The following is a 19,314-nucleotide window of genomic DNA, read 5'->3' as shown; positions in this document are numbered from 1 at the left end:
AATAATTATGGTGTACAGCGGGTATGTAGTATGATAGATGGTGTGTCCAAGCACTGCGAGCGGGCTACCCAGCAAGCCGACGCGGAGCGACCAGAGAGAACGCCGAGGGTCTGTACGGGTCAGACAGCACTCTACTTCTTCTGTATTGCATTCACCAGCCTGGAAGACCCCACGCAGCTGGATCAGCAAAGACCGAGACCGGACCATGGCGACGAGGCAGACGCACCAGTCGAGCCCTTCCTCCAGACCATCGCCCTTCGTCGCGCAGCTTCCGCGGACGCTCCACTGCCGCTCCTTCTCTCCACCCGCAAGGCCAAGCTTTTCGCTAACGGCCTCAGGCGCGAGCGCCCCCTGTACGTCTTGCTTGTTGCAGAAGACGAGGAGGGGAACACCCGCGAGCTCCTCCTCCGAGAGCATGGTGAGGAGCTCGGAGCGCGACGTATCCAAGCGGTCGACGTCAGAAGAGTCAATGACGTAGATGATGGCGGACGTGTTGGGGAAGTAACAGCGCCAATACGGCCTGCGAGTACAGCGGTTGCGTTGGAATGGGTACACGGGGGAATTGGGGTAGGTGCGCACCGAATGCTCGACTGTCCACCAAGATCCCACACTTGGAATTTGATGTTCTTGTACTATGTTCGCGGACGTTAGCGGGGACCGCCATGCAGTATTACGAGCCGCGACTAACCTGGACGGTCTCCACGTTGAAGCCGATTGCTGTCCGGATGACTCTGTCAGTGCAACGCGTAGGCGTCAGAGGGGACGCGACGCTTACTGGGGATAGTTGGTACGACTTCACCAATCTATGCGGCGTTGGGCAGCGATGGTCAATCGTCGCTCACATGCACACCACGCAGACGGACGCACCTGCAGACGATACAGAATCGTGGTCTAGAAGGCAGATGTCAGCCACACCGCACAGTAGCACCGGAGCACCCGTACGCACCTTGCCGGCCGCGTCCAAACCGAGCATCAATATCCGGACATCCTGGTCCTTGCTCCAGCGCACCAGCGACGAGAGAGAGGTGAAAAGAGAAGAAAAAGAAAGACCCATGGTGCGGCTTCCCAAGGGACAAGAGAGAGAGGACGCGGGGCGAGCTGAAGAGGCTTTCGCCGGAGCCCCGCCCCGCGTCGGCTGCTCGTCATGGGCGCCTTCCGTTGTCGGCGGCCCTGCTCGGCGCCGGGCACTTGCCGACGGCAAAAACGCGTCGGTGGCTGAAGCTCACCGGCCCATCTGCCAAGCTTGCAGGCCCGTCTGCAGCTTCTTGTCTTCCCTCGTACACTGCTATCCCCCAGCTCTCCGCGAACGTCGGCTCCCACAATGTCCGCAGGTACTCCCGAAAAGCCCGCGCGCAAGCACAGGAAGTCGAAGTCCACCGACGTCCAAGATCTTGCGGAGACGCTTGTACCCTCGGAGAAGCCCAAGAAATCCAAGAAGTCCAAGAGATCTGAGCCTGAAGACTTGGCCCCCGTCGAAGATTCAGCGCCGTCCTCTCCGAAGGAGAAGAAGCTCAAGAAGCTCAAGCATGCTCTAGAAGTGGATGGGACAGAGCTTCAGGATGACGGGATGGCGAAGAAAAAGCGCAAGCACAAGCACACGGAAGCGGAGGCAGAAGCAGGACTGGGGGGTGTGCAGTCTTCAGATGCGGATGTTGTAAGTCAAGACCAGATCGTGAAGTCAAAGAAGTCGCGGAAACCGCGAGAGGGCACGGACGAGAAGGCCGAGGAGGGCAGTGTGAACAAGTCGAAGAGGGAACGGAAAAAACACAGTAAAGGGGAAGATGAAGAGGAGGCTCCTGTGATGAGTTCGACGTCTAGTGTCACAAAGAAGAAGAAGCGGAAACACCGCTCCTCCGCCAACTCGTATCCTGACCCAGCAGAGGACGAGGTTTTGACCGAGCAAGCCCAGAAAGGTGTGCCCCATCTATGTTTGCTCAACGACTTCTACTTTCCGATTTCTCATACCGATGGTCTTAAGCTTTGCAATACGCGTTCAGCCAGTTCAATGACCCAACCTCGTGGAAGTTCAACAAAGCGAGACAGAACTGGCTCATCCGTAATATATGGTTGGCGGAAGCGGTACGGGATTATCTCTATCGCCCCTCTATCTCCAATGCTCATCCGGCCTTCTGCAGATTCCGGAGCAGTATCTACCTCTCACGATACAATATCTGCAGGGAGTGCAGGGAGGGGTACGAGAAGTCGGTTCATGTTTGTCCTCTTCGAGTTTTCGCTGTACTGAAGCTTAACCTCAGACCCTGCTCAAAGCTTGCAGAGACGCTATGGAAGCTCAGAAGGCTGAGAAGACAGAGATACCATCCACAGCCAATACGGCAGAAACGCAGACAGACAGTGCATCTCCGTCGAAACAGACAGTGAAGTTCGCTGCAGAGCCGGAGCCTATTGCGGAACCGTCACCCACGGACACGACCAAGCGAGAACGTGCAGCCACATTACTGGAGGCTCTTACTTCTGCAGCTTCGTAGCAGTTCTTTCGACCTGTTACTTTGTACACGCGATCACACCAAGGATATGTCACCATCTTCCTACTCGTCTCCATTATAGCACATCTAGCAATGGTAGTACGAGCACAATGATACATCCATGCAACGACCACACAACAATCAACCAACCCCCCTGGGCGAGACACCGAACGGCCGCAAACGAGACAGTACTGCATATCGAGATATCGGGATCCTACGCAAACAACCGAGACATCGAGGGCAACCTCAGGCGGTGGCAGCCGCGACGGCCGCAGGGATCGACGCAGTGATAGTGTTTACCGACGGGATCTCCTTGGGGAGAGGTGCGACGGGCTCGGCGGGGCCAACGTACGGACCGAGGAGGTCGTCGAACTTCTCGCGCGTGATGGTGACGGCCTGTTTGCTGATGACGGGGCGCTGACCGGTGTGGAGCTGCTTGGGCGCGGTGCCGTTGAGGAGACCGAGTTGCGCGTCGGACCAGACGGGGACGACGGGCTCAGGGTTCGCCATACCGACGTTGGCACGGCCGCCCTCCTTGCGCCAGTCCGAGGTGCGCTTGATACCGAGCTCGGTGAAGACGCTGTCGACAGCGGAAGCGAGGCGAGTGATCTGCTCCTGGTTGTGGCCGGGGGTAACGGTAAAGCGCAGACGCTCCTCGCCGCGGGCGACGGTGGGGTAGTTGATGGCCTGGACGTAGACGTTGTGCTTCTCGAGGAGCGTGTCCGACGCCAGACGCGCGAGAGCGGGGTCCCCGATGAGTACTGGAACGATGTGCGAGGGGCCGGGAACGACGGGGATGTCGAGCTTCTCAAAGCGGGACTTAAGGTCGCGGACGTTGATCTGCTTGAGCTGGCGGTCGCCGTTGTACTCCTTTTGGTACGAGATACTGGCGCGAGCACCCGCCATGTTCGATGGTGGCAGCGACGTGGTGAAGATGAAACCGGAAGCGTACGACCTAATCATGTCGACGAAGTCGTTAGAGCCGGCAATATAACCACCAACCGCGCCATAAGCCTTGCCGAGCGTGCCTGCAAGGATGGTCAGCAGGGTAAACACGGGATTGAAAACAGACTTACCAGTGATGATGTCCACACGGTCCATGACGGTGCCTGGAATAGGGTCGGGGCTCTGACCCGCGCGTTTGTGCGCCTCGTAATCAAGGTGCTCGGCGACACCAGCGCCGCGAGGTCCGTAGAGACCGACAGCGTGGACCTCGTCGAGGAAGGTGAGGGCGCCGTACCGCTCCGCGAGGTCACAAATCTCCTTGATGGGACCGACGCTGCCGCACATGGAGTAGACGCTCTCGAAAGCGATGACCTTTGGCGTCTCCTTGGGGTACTGAGCGAGCTTCATCTCCAGGTCCTCCAAGTCGTTGTGCTTGAAGATGACACGCTTCGCGCCCGAGTGACGCATGCCCTGGATCATGGACGCGTGGTTCATGACATCAGAGAAGTAGATCATGCCGGGGAGCTTCTGGCCCAAGGTCGCGAGCGTAGCATCGTTCGCGACGTAGCAGGACGAGAAGACGAGCGCGGCGGGCTTGCGATGGAGGGAGGCGACTTCGGCCTCGAGCGCGAGGTGCATGCCCGTGTTGCCGGCGATGTTACGAGTACCGCCCGCACCATGTCCGTAAGTATCGAGGGTGCGGCTGCGGACCGGAGGAAAAAGAAGCACAAACGCCTATCAGTGGGCCTGCATTGGGTTGAGAAGCAAGCGGCAGTGACGTACTGCATCGTCTCGAGCACGACCGGGTTGTTGCCCATTCCGAGGTAGTCGTTCGCGCACCAAACCTCGACCTCGTCCTTCGGGTCTCCGGTGTGGGCGATCGGGAACTTGCCGGCCATGCGGTTGATGTTGTTGAAGTAGCGGTACGACGCGTCCTGGTGCTTTTTCTCGAGCTCCGTGGCGTAGAACTGCTCGTAGTCGAAGCCACTGGGGGTCTTCGCCTTCGCCTCGGACGTCGAGGGCGCACTGGCGTTGGCGTGGAAGGGGCACCCGGCCGGCGCGGCTGTCGCGGGCTTCGCGGCGGAGGCAGCAGGGCAGTTGGGGGCCTTACCCTTCTTCGCCTGCGCGAGTTCCTCGGCCATGCGCGCAGCGGCCATAGCCTTGGACGCGTGCGGGCACTTGGCAGCGTCAGCCGCAGAGGGCATGACGTTGTGGTGCTCGGGAATCTGGTTGAACTCGGCAGAGCCAGCGAGGCTCGCGTACCCAGCGATCATCTGCGTCGAACGCGAGGTGAGGGCCTGGCCCATGACGGGGCATTGCGTTGCCTTCTCGGTGAGCTTGGAGAGGGATGGGTAGCGGGGCGAGGCGGCGGTGTAGAGGGTGCGGATGGTGGAGGACTTGGTGCGGCCAAGGTAAGGGCAGGCCGCCTTGAAGCGGGTGATGCTGGAGAGCTTGTCCATGAGAGCAAGCGGCCGGACGGAGAGGGAGACGGTGGAGGAAGAGGTGCAGACCAGCGGTTTGCGGGCTGCCTCTTATGGGAATCACTCGGTCGCAGGGTGGGCCGAGTAATTGCCAGCGCATGATTGGCCCCCGGTCGGAGGCTGCCTGGCCCCTGGGCTGGCCCGGGGGGCTCGCGCGGTGCGGCGGCCTCTTCGCCGGCTATGCACGGACTCCGGCGCACGCAGCAGTAAGCTCCCATGACAGACTTGGTCCCACTCTCGCATTAGTCTACTCCTCATTCAGTACATGCAGCACGCTTTCCACCACCTCCATTGCATGCCCAACTTCTCCCGCCCCGATGTTCAGGCTCGGCACCAGCCTCACCGCATCCGCTCCCGCCGTCAGCAGCAACACCCCCCGCTCCCGGGCCATCTCCACCACACGCCCGGGATGGCTAGCGTTCTTGAACCCCAGGCCGAGAATTAGCCCCCGCCCCCGAACTTTGTTCTCCAGGATGTTCGGGAACCAGTGCGTCAGCAGGCCAAGGCGCTCCTGCAGGTACCCCCCGGTGTCCCGGACGTTCGCCACAAACGCCTTGTCCGACAGGCGCGAGAGGACGTGGAAGCCCAAAGCACAGGCCAGTGGCGAGCCGCCGAACGTCGTTCCGTGCGTGCCTGTACAAACGTCCCACCATCGTGTATCAGCCTCGGACATGCGATGCATTCTGTGTGAATCTACTCACCCGCGGTCATCACCTCCGCCACACTATCCCTCATGAGTACGGCACCAATTGGGTAGCCATTGGCCAGTGGCTTAGCTGTGGTCACCATGTCCGGTTGGGCGTCGGCGGGAAATGTGGAGTGTGCCCAGATGTAGCCAGTCCGATAAAGTCCGCACTGTCAACGATCCGTTTCAGTCCATCAGTACTCTGTCTCTCACACAGCCGCGACGAGAACGCAACTGCACACACGCAAGCCGCTATTTCCGCCCGGACCGAAGTGTGATAAACCGGAACGTGACTCACCTGGATCTCATCATAAATCAATACCGCGCCGACCTCGTCGCATCGTTTACGCAGTGCGCAAAGCCATTCCACGTCGGCCGCGTTAATCCCGCCTTCGCCCTGGATCGGCTCGACGATGACTGCACACGTCTTGTCGTCAACGAGCGTCTTCAGTGCCTCCTGCTCGTTCAGTCGGCCGACTTTGACTCCCGGGATCAACGGCATGAACGGCTTCTGGTACTTCGGGTTCGACGTGACGCTGAGCGCACCCATGGATCGCCCATGGAACGACCGTTCGAAGCAGACGATCTCGTGCTTGTCGCACGAAGCGTCGTCCCACGACATGCCCGTCTTCTCCGCCCAGCGTGCCTTCCCAACTTTACGTGCTATCTTGAGTGCACCCTCGTTGGCCTCCGTGCCCGTGTTCGCGAAGAACACCTTCGCGCCACTCGAGCCGCTAGACCAGGATTGGGAGCTCCCGGGCGTCCACCCAAGACCACCTTCGGCTTGGGTCAGCGTGATGAGGAGTTCCGCGAGCTTGCTGGCGTGCTCGTTGTGGTAGACGTTGCTCGTATGCAGAAGATTTGACGCCGCGGTTCTCATGGTCTAAACATGAATAGCGTCAGAACTATGGCCAATCCTAAGCGTGGCATTACGGAGCATAGAATAAAATAGGCCCTGGAAACAGCACCTCAGGGGTCGTCGCAAGCCGAACGTTCGCTCCCGTGGCTATGAGAATGTGACTGCGCCCGCTCGGGCTCGGTACAACCTGTGGCAACAAAAATAGCCTTTACGGTGAACGTGTACACGGCTACGGATCACGATGAAGCAACAAGGCCCCAACCCGCTGCGTCGGCAATGACTTCAGTCGATCAGATAGTCCGCAGTCGACAGCTCTGCGTGCTATTTCCTGCCATTGCGCATCACGAATAGCACAACCTCGAAGACCAGCGGTTCCGACACTGTGCCGCCCCCGACCCCAGCCGCACCGTCTTTCCGCGCAGAAGCAGAGAGGCACTCACCTCGATCACACCCTCGTCCGCATGACCAAGCGCGTTCACAGCGATTCCGGCGCTGAAGTCGAGGTATTCGCGCCCCTCCACGTCCCACACGTAGGAGCCCTTTCCACGCTGGAGCACGATGGGCGGCCGGGCGTACACGGGTAGGATGTACGCGTCGGAGCGGTCGAGGAGCGCCTGAACCTTGGGAGTGACGGACGACGCGTTTTCGGGGTGCGAGACCGCCGTATACCGCGTCGAAGGTGCAGTAGGAAGCGACAGACCGGAACTGGCGTTGCTCTACGAAGGGGTGAGGCGACTGAGGGGCGTGTGTGCGAAGCAAACCAGGCATACCTGCGTGGCCAGACAGCGTGCTCCGAGCGTGTTTTTCAGAGGTCGGACCAATGTCCGAGACGCGTTGCGGGTGACTGCTCGCATTATGGTGTAGGTACTTTTCGCGGTGCTACGTCAGCCAAGAAGACAACCAAGAAGTGAGCGTCGAGGTGGAAGAAGGCGGAGTGGGCGTTCCGATCTCGCGTCGCGAGTCATGGCTGAAAGAAATAATGCGGGAATCGGCGTCAATTGGCGTCCCTGCAATGACCCAGTCACGAGTCGATCGCATATCTAATCTGCAACGACAGTGCTTGCCCTAATTGTACTGCCTGGGGGAGACCACCCTTGCTCGTTTAACGGAACAGGTCGGTGAATGCTATTCAGAAGAATTTGGCCAGGTCGCTCGACTTACAGCGTGGCTATTGCGAGGAGATAATTAACACACGACCACGGTCAAACTTTGGTCGAAACGACTATGTAACCATACTCATCGGCATACAATGCGCTCACAACAAGGTGCGTATTCATAGACCATCGACAGTCAGACACGAAGCTTCGTAATGTACACAGTAAAGAGCATAGTAGAGAGTTTTCCGGAACCTACAACCAAGGCCCCTTCAGTCCCGGTCCGACGCCGAACTGACAGACATGGAAGAATCGCTCGACGCCGAGCGACTGTGACGCTTCGCCCCACGAGGCGGAGAGCGGGTGCGAGAGCGAGAGCGGGATGACTCCTGACCAGGGGAGCGATCACGCCGCACTGGGGACATCGACCTTGACATCGACCGCGGCCGACCCCTTCCACCCCGTGCAATCGGGGACCGGGGCGCATGAGGAGGCGGAGACCGCACCAAGCCACGCTCGCCTCGCGAGGGCGGTTCAACGGATCCAGAGCGTTTGTGTCGAGGTGGTGGCGATGGCGAACGCGACTCGAACCGACGCCGCACGCGCGCGGGAGGCGAGGACGGCGAGCGGGACGCAACGCGGCGCCGAGGCGGGGTAGGGGACCTTGATGGAGGATGGCGATGGGGGGAGGGCGAGCGGCGGCGGCGATAGTCGCGGTCGTCGTCAGGTGAGGGGCTTCGGCGCATGGGGCTCCTGCTCCTGCTGGGTCGGTCACGGTCGCGGTACTCCCTGCCACCTCGGTCGCGGGGGAGGGGAGGGGGAGGCATCCTATCTCTGCGGCGCATGTCTTCTTCCCTCTCCTTCCGCCGCCGGTCCTCCTCGCGCCGCCGCAGACGGTCGCGCTCCTTCCGCTCCGCCTCCCACTTTTCTTTTTGAGCAACCATCTTCGCGCGTTCCTCTTCCCGCTGCCTGTCCCGCTCCTCCCTCTCTGCGTGCCTTCGCATACGCAGCTCCTCTTGCTTCTCCCTGTCGAAGGCATCTCCTTCGTGGTAGTCGCTTCGGGTGCCAAACGCCCGGGCCATCTTGTTGAGTTCGTCTTTCTTCGCGTAGGCGATGCCATGGGTATCTGACGGCTTCAGACTTTTCGCGTTGATTTGTGCGCTCGCTTCGGCAAGCAGTTTTGTGCGGAGCTCGCTTACTTGCTCCTCAATTTTGTCTTCCTCGACGCTAAGACAGAGGCCTTCAATCTGTGCTCGAACCAAGCTCAGAATGTGCACTCACCCTTCGTCCTCCAGCTTGAGCTGCAGCTCCAGGCACTTCACCTCCACTTTACGCTTCCTCTCGTGTTCCAGAATCTCCGCATCGGGCTCTCTGTGTTTGGGAGGGGCAACGTCCCACGCACTTGCGCGATCCTGGGGTGTCTGGAAGCTCCGTAGAGCGGATAGGTTTCGTACCACGTAACCGTTCGTGCCACTGCACTCCCAAAGCAAGTTAGCAGCAGACCAGAAGAAGGCCGCCGTCAAGGCGTACCTGCCGCGCGGTGTAGTGAGACCGATTCCGTTATACATGGTTGGAAGAGGATGGAGGTGAGTGGACGAGGCGCATGCAAGCGCGTTCCGTTGGCGGAGGGGCATGTTTAGCGCCAAGGCGTGTGAACTTCGGCGGCAATGGGCGAAGAGTCATGCCGTCCGACTCATCGCTTAGATCAGCGGTCGCACACAGAGAGAAGACGGACAAGCATGATGGAGGGTACTTGGGTGTATGCCGTACACCCATGCAAACAAGCCTCTAATTATGATAGTCCGTCCATATCCATTACTGTTACAGTCTAGGCTGTGTCGCTTCATTCATGCGAGAGAAAAAGGCGTCCAACTGGTACTTGCTGTATCCTGGACGGCTCAACGAACGCAGTGCAACCTGCTTGTCCGTTTCTATGTCCTCTATCAAGGCCTCTGGAATCCTCGTCAGCGCTGCGCACACCAACTCGTAGACAAATCTTCCTCTTACCCCGAGAGATATAATTGAGCTCTGGACGAATGTATCCCAAAACCATGACCTTCATCCCATATCCGTAAAAGTCTCCCTTGAAATCGTGCATGATGTGAATTTCCTTCAGTGAACAGTCAGCGAAAAAGGGTCAAGCCCACAGATAACTGTACGACACGTACCGCGGACAACTTCTCGTTGTTGTAGAATGGGTTCTTCCCAAGACTCATCACCATCGGCAAGACCTTCCCATCCCCCTCCGGAAGTACAGGCTGGCCCTCCATCTCCCTCGCGACCTGAGCATACCCATAGTACACCCCGAACTCGGTGATGGAGCTCATCGGCGTGATGCTCTCGTCCGGGAGATTAGCTCCAGAGAAGCGCATGAGCCGGAATTACTTGACGCATCTGAGATCGCGTGAACAGACGCACCTGTGGGGCAGCCCAGATCCTTGCCGCCGCGCCCGAATCCGTGCTGGACCGGTCCAGACAGCAGGATGGGAAACGGTGCCTGCGGGACCTCTGGTCCGACAATGGCCGGGCGGGATACGCGGTACGAATTCGTGCCGACGGGCGCAGCGGGTCGTTCTTCGAGGCCCATAGCTTGGACGACGGTCATGAACGGGTGGGGCGGGGGAGGCGGGGCGTGTGTGTGTCGGTGATACGGGTCGCGGATTATAAATAAGGACCGGACAGGCGCACTGGGTGAGAGCTGCTCTGTCCGCAGATGCTGAAATGAGTCCCCGGTGCCGATCGCGGACAGAACCAGCGAGAATGTCGGCCGCCGGCGCTTCCCCGCTCCCGCCGGAATCCTCGGACTCAGTGTCGGCCACACCTTTGCCTCTGCCACCCACCACCCCGCTCCGCATGGCCCACCACTATCCACCGCACACCCAGGCGCAAACACAGACGCAACCCCAGGCGACTCAGGCTGTAGCGTCTGGTTTCCCCGCCTTCCCTGCAGGCTCGTACCCCTACGGCACTGGATTCTATCACAACTACCCCGCCGGATACACCTTCGATTCCGGCGCGCATACGCAACCCCCCACCGCCCCGGAAATCCCAGGCGTGACAGCGCAGCTTGCATCCCATGCCTTGGGACGCTTGATATCTACGGAGATGCGGGATGCTGGTTTCGAGTCTGCAGAACTCCGCGCCGTGAGGAGGTTGGAGCTGGAGGTTGCCGCATGTGAGTATCATCTACGCGTGTCTTGCCATCCCGCGTCTTATGCATCACCCATCGTGTAGTGGTGCAACAACTCTACGAGCGCGCACATGAGTACGCGAACCTCGCCAACCGAGCGAAACCTGTCGTGACGGACGTCCTCTGTGCGTCCGATGATTTCAACCTTGAAGCTGTGGAAATATACCGCTTAAGCAAGAAGTCAAGGAAGCGGAAGCGCAGTACGTGTTGTCATTCTGAAACTCCAACGAAGACGTGCTCATATATCGTGTTCGCGAAGATCCAGCAGACGGCTCCATGAGACTTTTGCCTCCTGCAAAACGCTCTCCGTCGCCAGAATTACTCAGTTCTGATGACGAAGGCACACCTTCAACCGGCCCTATGACACTGCGACCGTTGCCTCATTATGTTCCACCACTACCTCCCAAACACACTTACCTTCGCACCCCAGTAAATGAACCACAGGTTTCTTCGCTCGTGTCTCGGCTGACTGGAGTGCCCGGTTTAGATTTCTCCACCCAAGAAAGCAGCAATCCCCTCATTGGAGAAAAAGCTGCAGAACGCGTCTCTTGTGCAGGACTCCTTGAAGAATCTCCTTCTCGCGACAGAAGACAGTGCGACGGAAGATGCAGAACTTCTAGGTGCAACGGTGAATTGGGAGTCGACCACCCACCCTCGAAAACGATGGAGGCTATCATGAAGATCCCAGCGGGGATCCGTCATCGTGTAATACTGTATATCACACCATCGTATGCTATCAATGTACAGGCGACTGCTTCGGGACACTCGTCAGGTATTGAATGCCTCACCAGACTCTACAGATGCCGTCCCTTGTCCCTTGCTCGTGCCACGGGAAGGCTGTCGACGGAGGGGTTTGGGCGAACTATCGCGGCCGATGGATTGTCTGCGGTATCCGCAGTGTTGTTCGTGGAGTCTTCGGCTGGCTGAGAAGTCTCTCCTGGCCTGGCGCACGATTTTACACCTGGTGGACGACCCCTTCCCCTCCCCCGCCTCGGCCACGACCTCGAGGACGACCTCTGCCTCTTCCTCGTCCACGGGTTACAGGCTCATCTTCAACAGGTGTTATGGTAACATCGGTGTCGCCTGTTGCGTTCGTAGCGTCGTCGACCTCAGCATTGTCCGGGGCGGTAGCCTTAGCACTGCCCACAGGTTGTGGACTTGGGCTTTGTGTCGCTGTCGCATTTTCGTCGGTTTGCTGTGTCGCATTACCAGAGGCATCATGATCCCCTTCTGCAATCCGTCTCCGTTTGCTGGGCCTGCCGGAGCTTTCAAAGCCAACGCCTTCAGCACTGGCCGTCGGCGTAGATTCTCCGTTTCCGGCAACTTGTGCGTTTATTACACGATCTTGGGACGACCCGGACTCGAGTGGCGCAGCAACATTGCCATCGCGGGTGTAGACCAGGTAGGATCCTGTTGACGTTCGCTTTCTGTTTCCGGCTCTTGGTTTCGGTTTGGGCTTTTGAGCCGCTGTTTCCGGGGCTGGAGTGCTCGTGGACGACCTTGATGTGTATGACTCGGGGTGCAAGATGAGATCTGAGGGCCGGTGCCGGGTCCAGGGGTGGGTCCGCGAGAAGAGACGCAGGTGGGGGTTGCACGTCGGAGGCTGACTCTGAGCCTGGGGTCGCCGTCGTGGCTCTTCCCTTTCGCTTCTTGCTCAGTACCGAGTACCGCGATCGGCACTAGCAGACAAAACCGTTAGTAAAGCAGCTCCTGCGAGGCATAGGCACAACGTACCATGTTGTCCGTCCGGCCATTGTCCAAAAGCCGGCTGACCTCCTTCCACTTCCCTCCCCAACCCTTGCGACCACCTCCAGCAACTTCTCGTCTTCCTCTGCCGACCATTTGCCCTTGGCGACCGTCGGGTTCACGTACTCCTGGTACCGCTCGCGGCACTGCTCGTTCGTCCGCCCCTCGACAAATTGGGCAACCTCGATCCACGCATTCCCGAACACCGCGACCGCGCGCCGGAGCTGCTCGTCCTCCTCCGCCGTCCATGGCCCACGGCGGAGGCTCGGGTCGAGCGTGCGCTGCCAGCGGTTCTGGCATTGCGCTGGGGTCGCGTCTTCCGATACCGTGCGCGCGACTGCGAGGGATGGATACGGGATGTTAGACGCGTACGAAACGAGGCGGGGCTGGACGACACACCGAGAGCCCAGTTGTCGACCCCGTACACCTCGACGGCGCGCATGAGGCAAGCGTCGGCTTCCGAGGTCCATACGTGGGTCTTGCGCGCGATCGCGTGCCGCATGCAGTCGACGGGCGTGCGCCCGGTCTGTGGAACCAGTTCGGCCTTGCTACACGTCAGACAGAAACGTCCGTAAAGGACTCACCCCGAGCTTCTGCGCGACTTCGACCCAGTCGACCTCGCCTTCGCGGGCTGATCCCACGAGCTGCCGAACCTTGAGGATTTCAGGCTGCGTCCACGGCCCGTCGTTGAAGTCAGGATGGAGCTCGCCCAGCCAACGAACCTCGCATTCGCGTGCAGTGCGTTCGACTGTCGAGTTGACGGAAGATACCTGATGATGGTGTCAGTGGCGACTGACTTTGGAAGACGGAATGTCTCCCACCTTCTGAGCGACACGCTCCCAATCTATCCCCTCTTTGTTCCGGTTGATGAACTCGGGCGGAGGTTCCGCCATTCCGAGAAACGCCGAAAGGCCTCTGTTGGCGAAGTTAGGTTATATCACGGAGCATGTAGAGATGAAGAGCCGACTGTGCTTGTGCTTGCAGCGCATATAAGCGGTAATTCTCTGCGCGAACCGCTTCTGCCAGAGCATCCAGCTCTTGTCGCTGCACTGGAAAGGTTTTGGGTTAATGAGGGAACTTCTAAATGCGCAATGGCGTACTTGGGTGGACCACGGTCAGGTCGTCGTATCGTTGCTTTCTTGTGGCATCCTCGAAAAAAGGAGAATTCTTGTATGAAGTATGGTTAGTCGTAATTTCGAGCAAGATAATAAAGAGCATTATCACTCACCTCCTCTAAAAACATGCTATCAGGGAACAGCCCCCTAGGTCTGGTTGCACCGGGAAGTGCGATGGAACCTCCGCAGTTTGGAATGGAGATTTCCTCCTCCTCGTTGTCAGATACATCAGCGGAAGCCTTCCCGCGTTATCTATCAGAGGAGAATGTCTCTGAGAAGGGGAATAGTCGTACTAAAAGTTTGTCCAGATGCTCGAGCTCAGCTTCCAGGCGTTCAGTATACACCTTCAATGCGTACTGGTGGTCTTTATTTGCCTGCAGAGCCGGAGCTATGAGCTCTTCTGGAATCCTTGACGGACCGGCCTGCATGTCCGTTTGTTTTCGAGGCCCTCGCCGTTGTCGCTTTGTGGAAAGATAGAAGTCGGAGGAAGAAACACGATCGGAATCCGGCGCGTCATCCGCCTCGAAACGTGCTCTTCTGAGCGCCCACGGGGCCGAGGAAAGGGTGGCCACACGACGCGACGTTGCACGTCTCCTCCCGCCACCTCACCGCGAACCTCCAATCATGGCGAACGCTTCCGCCAAAAAGACCGGTACGCCCTTGTCTCTCGTCTTCGGATATCCTCGCCGCCCCGCTCATGCTGCCCCCTCGCTCCCCGCAGCGCAACAGAACGCGGAGGCGATCAAGAACATGCAGTACGGCCAGGTCGCCTCCCTCGCGCTCGCGCTCCTCCTCCGTCTGCTCTTCCAGCGGCACGCGCTGCGGCCGACGACGGCCGCGTTCTGGGTGTACGCGCTCTCGCTCGTGCCCTCGCTTTCCTCACCCGCTACCTCACGCGCATCGGCTCCCCGCGGCGCGACCCGACCACCGGCGCGCTCCTCGCCGCGGGCGAGGACCTCTCCCGCCCGGCATCATCGAGTGGGCGTTCGACGTCGTGTACATCACCTGGGCGTGCCAGGTGTTCAGCGGCGCGTTCGGCGCGTGGGTCTGGTGGGCGTACCTCATCGTGAGTCCTCCACGTCTCGTCGGTATGCTCGTGCCCGTGTTTGACACGCCCTCTTCCCCGCACCTCGTCCCCCGGACGTGTCCTGCAAAAACACTCTGGTCGTGTCTGGTTGGCTCGGCTCCTACTCCCGACGCTCTTCGCCCGCTGCCTGCCCACACGCTGCGCCCCGGCCGCTATAGATCCCTCTGTACGCCGTCTACAAGCTCTGGAGCTCCGTGATCTCGCCTATGTTCTTCGGCGGCTCGGCCGCGTCCGCAGAGCCCGAGCCAGAAGCGAAGGAGGCTCCGACGAGCAAGCGGCAGGAAAAGTTGCGCAAACGGAGCGAGCGCGGCGACCCCCGCGTGCGCATGCAGCAACAGAGCTGATTGTACTGCGTAGCACCGGCCTCCTGTACCACTCACCATAGAACCCGTTTGCGGACTGTACAATTCTAGTTGCACACATCATATTACTGGAAGGGGATGGTTGATGATACTCGTGTGAGTAGGCACCATACATTTTGTTGAAGGACATATTATGAAGTCGATGTTAAGTAGTGATGTAGGCGCATTCCACTCAATTAACGCAGACACCGCAATGCAACAAGGATATATGTCCAGCACCCATATGAGCCCCAGACGCTGCCCCAGACACAGCTCGGTATATCGGTCACAGCTCCGGGGCACCACGATATGAGTGCTGGGTCATCATAGTAGGGTTGAAGCTAGGCGCTGACAATGACGGAACGTGGCCCTGTGAGGGGAACGTAGTGGGGTCATTGGGATCCTGTGTCCCAATATATCAGCCAAAGGCGCTGTGCTCTTGAGAGAAGTACTTACATAGAGCCTGGGGCTAGGCTCGCTGCCGGGCGCCCTATCCGTGTACGGGCTGTGCGTAGCGAACTGGTCGGAACCTGCAGCAAGGTCGACGTGCCCACTCGGCGCGCCTCTATATCCTTGGTTCCGGCGACGCAGGGCATAGAGAAGAACGCCCCAATGACCAAAAGCCCTGCGATTCCGCCAACGACTCCACCGACAATCGCGCCCACGTTTGATTTGCTGTTAGGTGTATCAGTGCCGGAAGGAGCACTGGTGTTGTCGGAAGGTGAGGACGTGGTGGTGAAGCCCGACGTAGGGTTGGTTGCACCGGAATCCGAGCTCGTGGGAGGTGTCGATTGAGTCGTCTGTGTTGAAGACGCGGACACGGGTGCGCTAGAGTCAGGGAGGTCTTCATTGGCCCGAGCTTGAGCTAATGTGGCGTTGAAAGTGCCCGAGACCTGTGGAAACCTGTTGAGCAACGCGAATGAAGCACGAGGCGGGACAACGTACGGTGACATCAATGTAAGCCCAGGCTGGGATAGAGGTTCCTGCAGGAATGGGCTCTGGGAACCTGCGATATCCGTGTGTTTGCGGGATCCAGGAGCAATGTGATCAAAAGCAACTTACTGCCCAATGACGACATCGGATCCCGGGGCCGTGCAGTTCTGGGAATACGTCGCCCAACTGACAAGGGAATGAGAAGCGAACAATAGGGATGGAGGGCATCATGCGCACGGGGCACACCCGCTGCCTGGCCCTGGCAAACCGCACAGGCCTCGATGACGGAGTACAAAACAGTGTTGCACCGGCATGGTGTAGCGCTGGTAGCGCTGAGGAGAGGAGTGTTGTAGTGGTAGCCGTCATCAAGAGGATAGACCCAAGAATCTGAACGGGATTTGAGACCGGCTTTCTTGCGTACGATGTCTCTGAGACACACCTGCAGACGATGAACAAGGAGTGAAGAGCCAAGATGCGATGAGACACGGGCTCTGGTGCATGGTGTTGTTCATCTGAGGGATTCGCATGCACGACAGGATCAGGATGGCAGAAGGCGTAGATTACGACGGCGGACGACGTACCCAATCATAACCAAAGCTGCAGACTGCGTTCGTACCCTGGGCGCACGCTCCAGGTACGCATGCCACAAGGAGGGCGAGGGCGGAGGCGGCGAGGAGAGCGGCCATGGGGACGTGGGGGGCGGAAGCAGGGAGCTCGGGGGGAGAACATGCTCGGCAAGGGATCAAATGAGCGAGGCGAGCGCGCCGGCGCGCCGGGCAAGGCTGCTGTGAGTGATGCCGATCACTGCTCGGACTTGTCCCGACACATCCTGTGCAGTGTCAAATACATCTCGCCCGATCTGGCGAGCGCCCTTACGTCATCTCCTTCCCTCCGAGCCCGCCGCACCGCTCGCTCCTCTGCACTCGCACTCCTGCCTCGACGCTCTCCAGCTTCGACCATGGACTGCCCGCAGTCACCTGAAACGCGTCTTTCGGTGATTTTCCACCTGTGCCCACCTCACCTGCCCCCCGCGCTCATGCCCGTCATTTCTCACATAGCGCTCCGTCTCACCTTCCAATTGTCTCCAAGCTTCATTGCCACCCGCATATATCCACCTTCAAGGGTCCGGTGTACCACCCCAGATGACCCGGTCTCCGCATATGTGCCCTCTAGCACCCGTGAACTTCATATCCATTCCGACAACACCTGCTCTGGCCTCGCCAGCCCGCCTGTCGACCCATCCGCGGTGGCGCCGCCTTCGGCCCATTGCTCTTCCATCTGCACCTTGCGCACGCCGGACGACATGCCTCAAGGAGAGCCTGCCAGCCATATGGCTACGATCGGAATTATGTCATCTGCCGCAAGAGACTCGGAGGTCCTCAAAGAGACTGGTACTGGCGCCGCTGGCTGTCGATCACCAGACACATCCCACGTTGCGGCTGTCACAGAGACCGATGGCTGCGGGCCTGAATCCATGCCACCTTCTTTGCTGTCCTTGGGATCATCCGACACTCCCCATACTTTCGCGACTACCCCAGATAATCTTGGCACAAACCTACCTGCGTCTCCTGTTCTTGAGATCTCCTGCGGACCCATCACTACTCCCCTGCCGCTCACAAGCCCCCATTGACATCTGCTGACCCTTGGTCCAGTGAATCGCCTTGCACAACTTCGCTGCATTCTTCGACGCTTTCTACTGTCCATGCAACACCAAGCGGGAGCGACATTGACAGCGCTTCGAATCTCCCCTTGCCCGGCCTGCCTGGAAGCGCAGTGCTCTTCTCCCATCCTTTCTGTCGAAGTCATGGATTCTCCGTCGACTCTAGCATCCCCCAACAAACGAGCAAGTACTCTGTGCAATATTCAGCCAGAACCGGTGCTCTTTGGAGCACGAAGAGTGCGCGGGCGACGATGGTTCACAGTCTATGTCACTCTGTCAAGACGCCGACCTCAATCAAGCGGAGCATCGTTCCGGACCCCCTGATTCCACCGCCGACGCAACTGTCGAAGAGATTCTTACCTTTGGCCTCATATGTGCGCGGAAGAACATGATACGCTCGAAGACAGTATATGCGGGGATGAAAGGCTCACTGATGCTTTGGCGGTCTGCTCCGAAGCATGCGTCGACTTTATGCTCGATCTTCCACCATCTTCACCTCCTGCTTCCTCAAGTCCCGTCCCTTTGTTCTCCTCTCCCTGCCAGAGCCCTGGTCCGCTTCCTTCTCCGCCGACTTCCAGCCAACCATTGTCTGATCTTGATGACGACAAGACGGCATTCATAACAGCAAAGATGACATGCCACGGACTGCTTGCACATTGTGACCAATCAACGGCCCGACGACGACGACGAACCTTCTAGTTCTCATAAGCCTGATGGACACACGGAAGAGACCCTAGACACTACTAATCACCACCGCCCTCGTCGCCCAACGACCCCACTTCCACTCGGTCCACGGCCCCGCTGCCCAAACGCCTCACAGTCGCTTCACGGGCCAAAGAACACAAGAAGCTCGCCGCGCCCTTCCGCTCGCCCGTCATCACCGGCCCGCTCATCCTAGGGGGACGAGAAGCCGTGTACGCCTCTGCTCGATCCGGCTCCACGAGTTTCCGCGTCGGCCACTCCCCCTGGTCCCGAGGCCGCGCCAACCCCAGTACCGGACCCCGATGCGACCGCCCCAGCAGACCAGAGCAAGCACCGCACCGCGCGCGTCGCCCGCCCGTTCAAGTCGCCGCTGCCCAACCCCGACGATCCCTCGGGACCGGCCCCGATGGGCCCGCCCTCCACGTCCCTCGCAACGCCATCGTCTTCCTCTGCGTCTTCCGCCGCGGCCGCCGCGACGATCCGCGCGCTGCAGAGCCAGGCGCAGACGCTGCGGCAGGCCGTCCGGATCAAGCTCGCGCCGCCTGCGGACAGCGACCCGGAGCTCGCGCGGCTCGCCGGGAAGTGGACCGTGGCGGGGCGCGAGGTCGCGTGGGCGTTGTGGGAGCGGGTGAGGGACATGGACCCAGGGAGTGCTGCGGGCGCTGGTGGGTTCGGCGATGAGGTCGGGCGGAAGAGGGGGATGTGGGAGGAGGAGGCGGGTCCAGCGAAGAAAAGAGCCCGGATGGATGGGGAAGGGCAGATGCTAGGTGAAGACGAAGATGAGGGGTTGGAGGACGAGGTCGTGCAACATACGCTGGGGGTGATGCTGCGAAGGCTGGGGATCGACCCGGTGACGTTGGGGTGGGATGAAGAGGAAGGTGACTTTGTTCAGGTTGATGTCTGAACACTCATTTTGTAAGATATCAGAGCTGTCTTGTACGCCAACGATTACATGGATCGATGCAGACACTCTTGGACTTTCGAACTACACAG

General features: G+C 59.4%; 11 protein-coding genes across 11 annotated transcripts; 4 read left to right on the top strand and 7 right to left on the bottom strand.

The window, feature by feature from the left end:
- Nucleotides 1-131: 131 nt before the first annotated feature.
- Nucleotides 132-1,054, bottom strand: BXZ73DRAFT_97181 (ARF/SAR; the record flags this gene model as incomplete). The annotated part of the gene is made up of 7 exons (XM_048027286.1): nt 132-159; nt 227-520; nt 580-632; nt 689-717; nt 776-803; nt 868-891; nt 947-1,054. 7 exons carry the CDS (start codon nt 1,052-1,054, stop codon nt 132-134), a joined length of 564 nt encoding a protein of 187 aa, XP_047881951.1.
- A 267-nt stretch (nt 1,055-1,321) lies between these two features.
- Nucleotides 1,322-2,486, top strand: BXZ73DRAFT_97180 (uncharacterized protein; the record flags this gene model as incomplete). The annotated part of the gene is made up of 4 exons (XM_048027285.1): nt 1,322-1,913; nt 1,979-2,079; nt 2,136-2,201; nt 2,256-2,486. 4 exons carry the CDS (start codon nt 1,322-1,324, stop codon nt 2,484-2,486), a joined length of 990 nt encoding a protein of 329 aa, XP_047881950.1.
- Nucleotides 2,487-2,729: 243 nt separating this feature from the next.
- Nucleotides 2,730-4,888, bottom strand: BXZ73DRAFT_97179 (5-aminolevulinic acid synthase; the record flags this gene model as incomplete). The annotated part of the gene is made up of 3 exons (XM_048027284.1): nt 2,730-3,511; nt 3,560-4,131; nt 4,212-4,888. The coding sequence occupies 3 exons, from the start codon at nt 4,886-4,888 to the stop codon at nt 2,730-2,732; spliced, it is 2,031 nt and encodes a 676-aa protein (XP_047881949.1).
- A 268-nt stretch (nt 4,889-5,156) lies between these two features.
- On the bottom strand, nt 5,157-7,307 carry BXZ73DRAFT_40180 (acetylornithine and succinylornithine aminotransferase; the record flags this gene model as incomplete). Its single annotated transcript, XM_048018524.1, has 5 exons — nt 5,157-5,542; nt 5,611-5,764; nt 5,893-6,477; nt 6,894-7,169; nt 7,224-7,307. The coding sequence occupies 5 exons, from the start codon at nt 7,305-7,307 to the stop codon at nt 5,157-5,159; spliced, it is 1,485 nt and encodes a 494-aa protein (XP_047881948.1).
- A 1,136-nt stretch (nt 7,308-8,443) lies between these two features.
- BXZ73DRAFT_40709 (uncharacterized protein) lies at nt 8,444-9,115 on the bottom strand (the record flags this gene model as incomplete). The annotated part of the gene is made up of 3 exons (XM_048018630.1): nt 8,444-8,774; nt 8,829-9,020; nt 9,078-9,115. Coding segments are annotated over 3 exons (561 nt in total), but the record flags the coding sequence as incomplete, so codon positions are not given.
- Nucleotides 9,116-9,368: 253 nt separating this feature from the next.
- BXZ73DRAFT_40323 (riboflavin kinase) lies at nt 9,369-10,134 on the bottom strand (the record flags this gene model as incomplete). Its single annotated transcript, XM_048018553.1, has 4 exons — nt 9,369-9,499; nt 9,555-9,657; nt 9,716-9,903; nt 9,966-10,134. The coding sequence occupies 4 exons, from the start codon at nt 10,132-10,134 to the stop codon at nt 9,369-9,371; spliced, it is 591 nt and encodes a 196-aa protein (XP_047881946.1).
- A 173-nt stretch (nt 10,135-10,307) lies between these two features.
- BXZ73DRAFT_97176 (uncharacterized protein) lies at nt 10,308-11,416 on the top strand (the record flags this gene model as incomplete). The annotated part of the gene is made up of 4 exons (XM_048027283.1): nt 10,308-10,722; nt 10,782-10,937; nt 11,006-11,166; nt 11,225-11,416. The coding sequence occupies 4 exons, from the start codon at nt 10,308-10,310 to the stop codon at nt 11,414-11,416; spliced, it is 924 nt and encodes a 307-aa protein (XP_047881945.1).
- Nucleotides 11,417-11,599: 183 nt separating this feature from the next.
- On the bottom strand, nt 11,600-14,026 carry BXZ73DRAFT_87524 (uncharacterized protein; the record flags this gene model as incomplete). Its single annotated transcript, XM_048024604.1, has 13 exons — nt 11,600-11,674; nt 11,699-11,910; nt 11,947-12,045; nt 12,079-12,352; nt 12,472-12,513; nt 12,534-12,820; nt 12,883-13,009; nt 13,068-13,253; nt 13,305-13,398; nt 13,451-13,532; nt 13,584-13,650; nt 13,712-13,837; nt 13,892-14,026. The coding sequence occupies 13 exons, from the start codon at nt 14,024-14,026 to the stop codon at nt 11,600-11,602; spliced, it is 1,806 nt and encodes a 601-aa protein (XP_047881944.1).
- A 196-nt stretch (nt 14,027-14,222) lies between these two features.
- Nucleotides 14,223-15,029, top strand: BXZ73DRAFT_97174 (DUF788-domain-containing protein; the record flags this gene model as incomplete). The annotated part of the gene is made up of 4 exons (XM_048027282.1): nt 14,223-14,250; nt 14,320-14,462; nt 14,578-14,664; nt 14,844-15,029. 4 exons carry the CDS (start codon nt 14,223-14,225, stop codon nt 15,027-15,029), a joined length of 444 nt encoding a protein of 147 aa, XP_047881943.1.
- A 283-nt stretch (nt 15,030-15,312) lies between these two features.
- On the bottom strand, nt 15,313-16,645 carry BXZ73DRAFT_97173 (uncharacterized protein; the record flags this gene model as incomplete). Its single annotated transcript, XM_048027281.1, has 8 exons — nt 15,313-15,429; nt 15,483-15,516; nt 15,573-15,919; nt 15,972-16,032; nt 16,089-16,145; nt 16,253-16,346; nt 16,399-16,471; nt 16,541-16,645. 8 exons carry the CDS (start codon nt 16,643-16,645, stop codon nt 15,313-15,315), a joined length of 888 nt encoding a protein of 295 aa, XP_047881942.1.
- A 41-nt stretch (nt 16,646-16,686) lies between these two features.
- Nucleotides 16,687-19,225, top strand: BXZ73DRAFT_97172 (uncharacterized protein; the record flags this gene model as incomplete). Its single annotated transcript, XM_048027280.1, has 2 exons — nt 16,687-16,746; nt 18,518-19,225. 2 exons carry the CDS (start codon nt 16,687-16,689, stop codon nt 19,223-19,225), a joined length of 768 nt encoding a protein of 255 aa, XP_047881941.1.
- Between the last annotated feature and the right edge of the window lie 89 nt (nt 19,226-19,314).

This window comes from Epithele typhae (genome assembly GCF_022376455.1).
Source record: "Epithele typhae strain CBS 203.58 chromosome Unknown BXZ73scaffold_4, whole genome shotgun sequence".
In the NCBI taxonomy this organism is placed as follows: Eukaryota; Fungi; Basidiomycota; class Agaricomycetes; order Polyporales; family Epitheliaceae; genus Epithele; species Epithele typhae.
The sequence above is the reverse complement of the archived record's forward strand: the minus strand, read 5'-3'. Positions and strand labels throughout refer to the sequence as shown.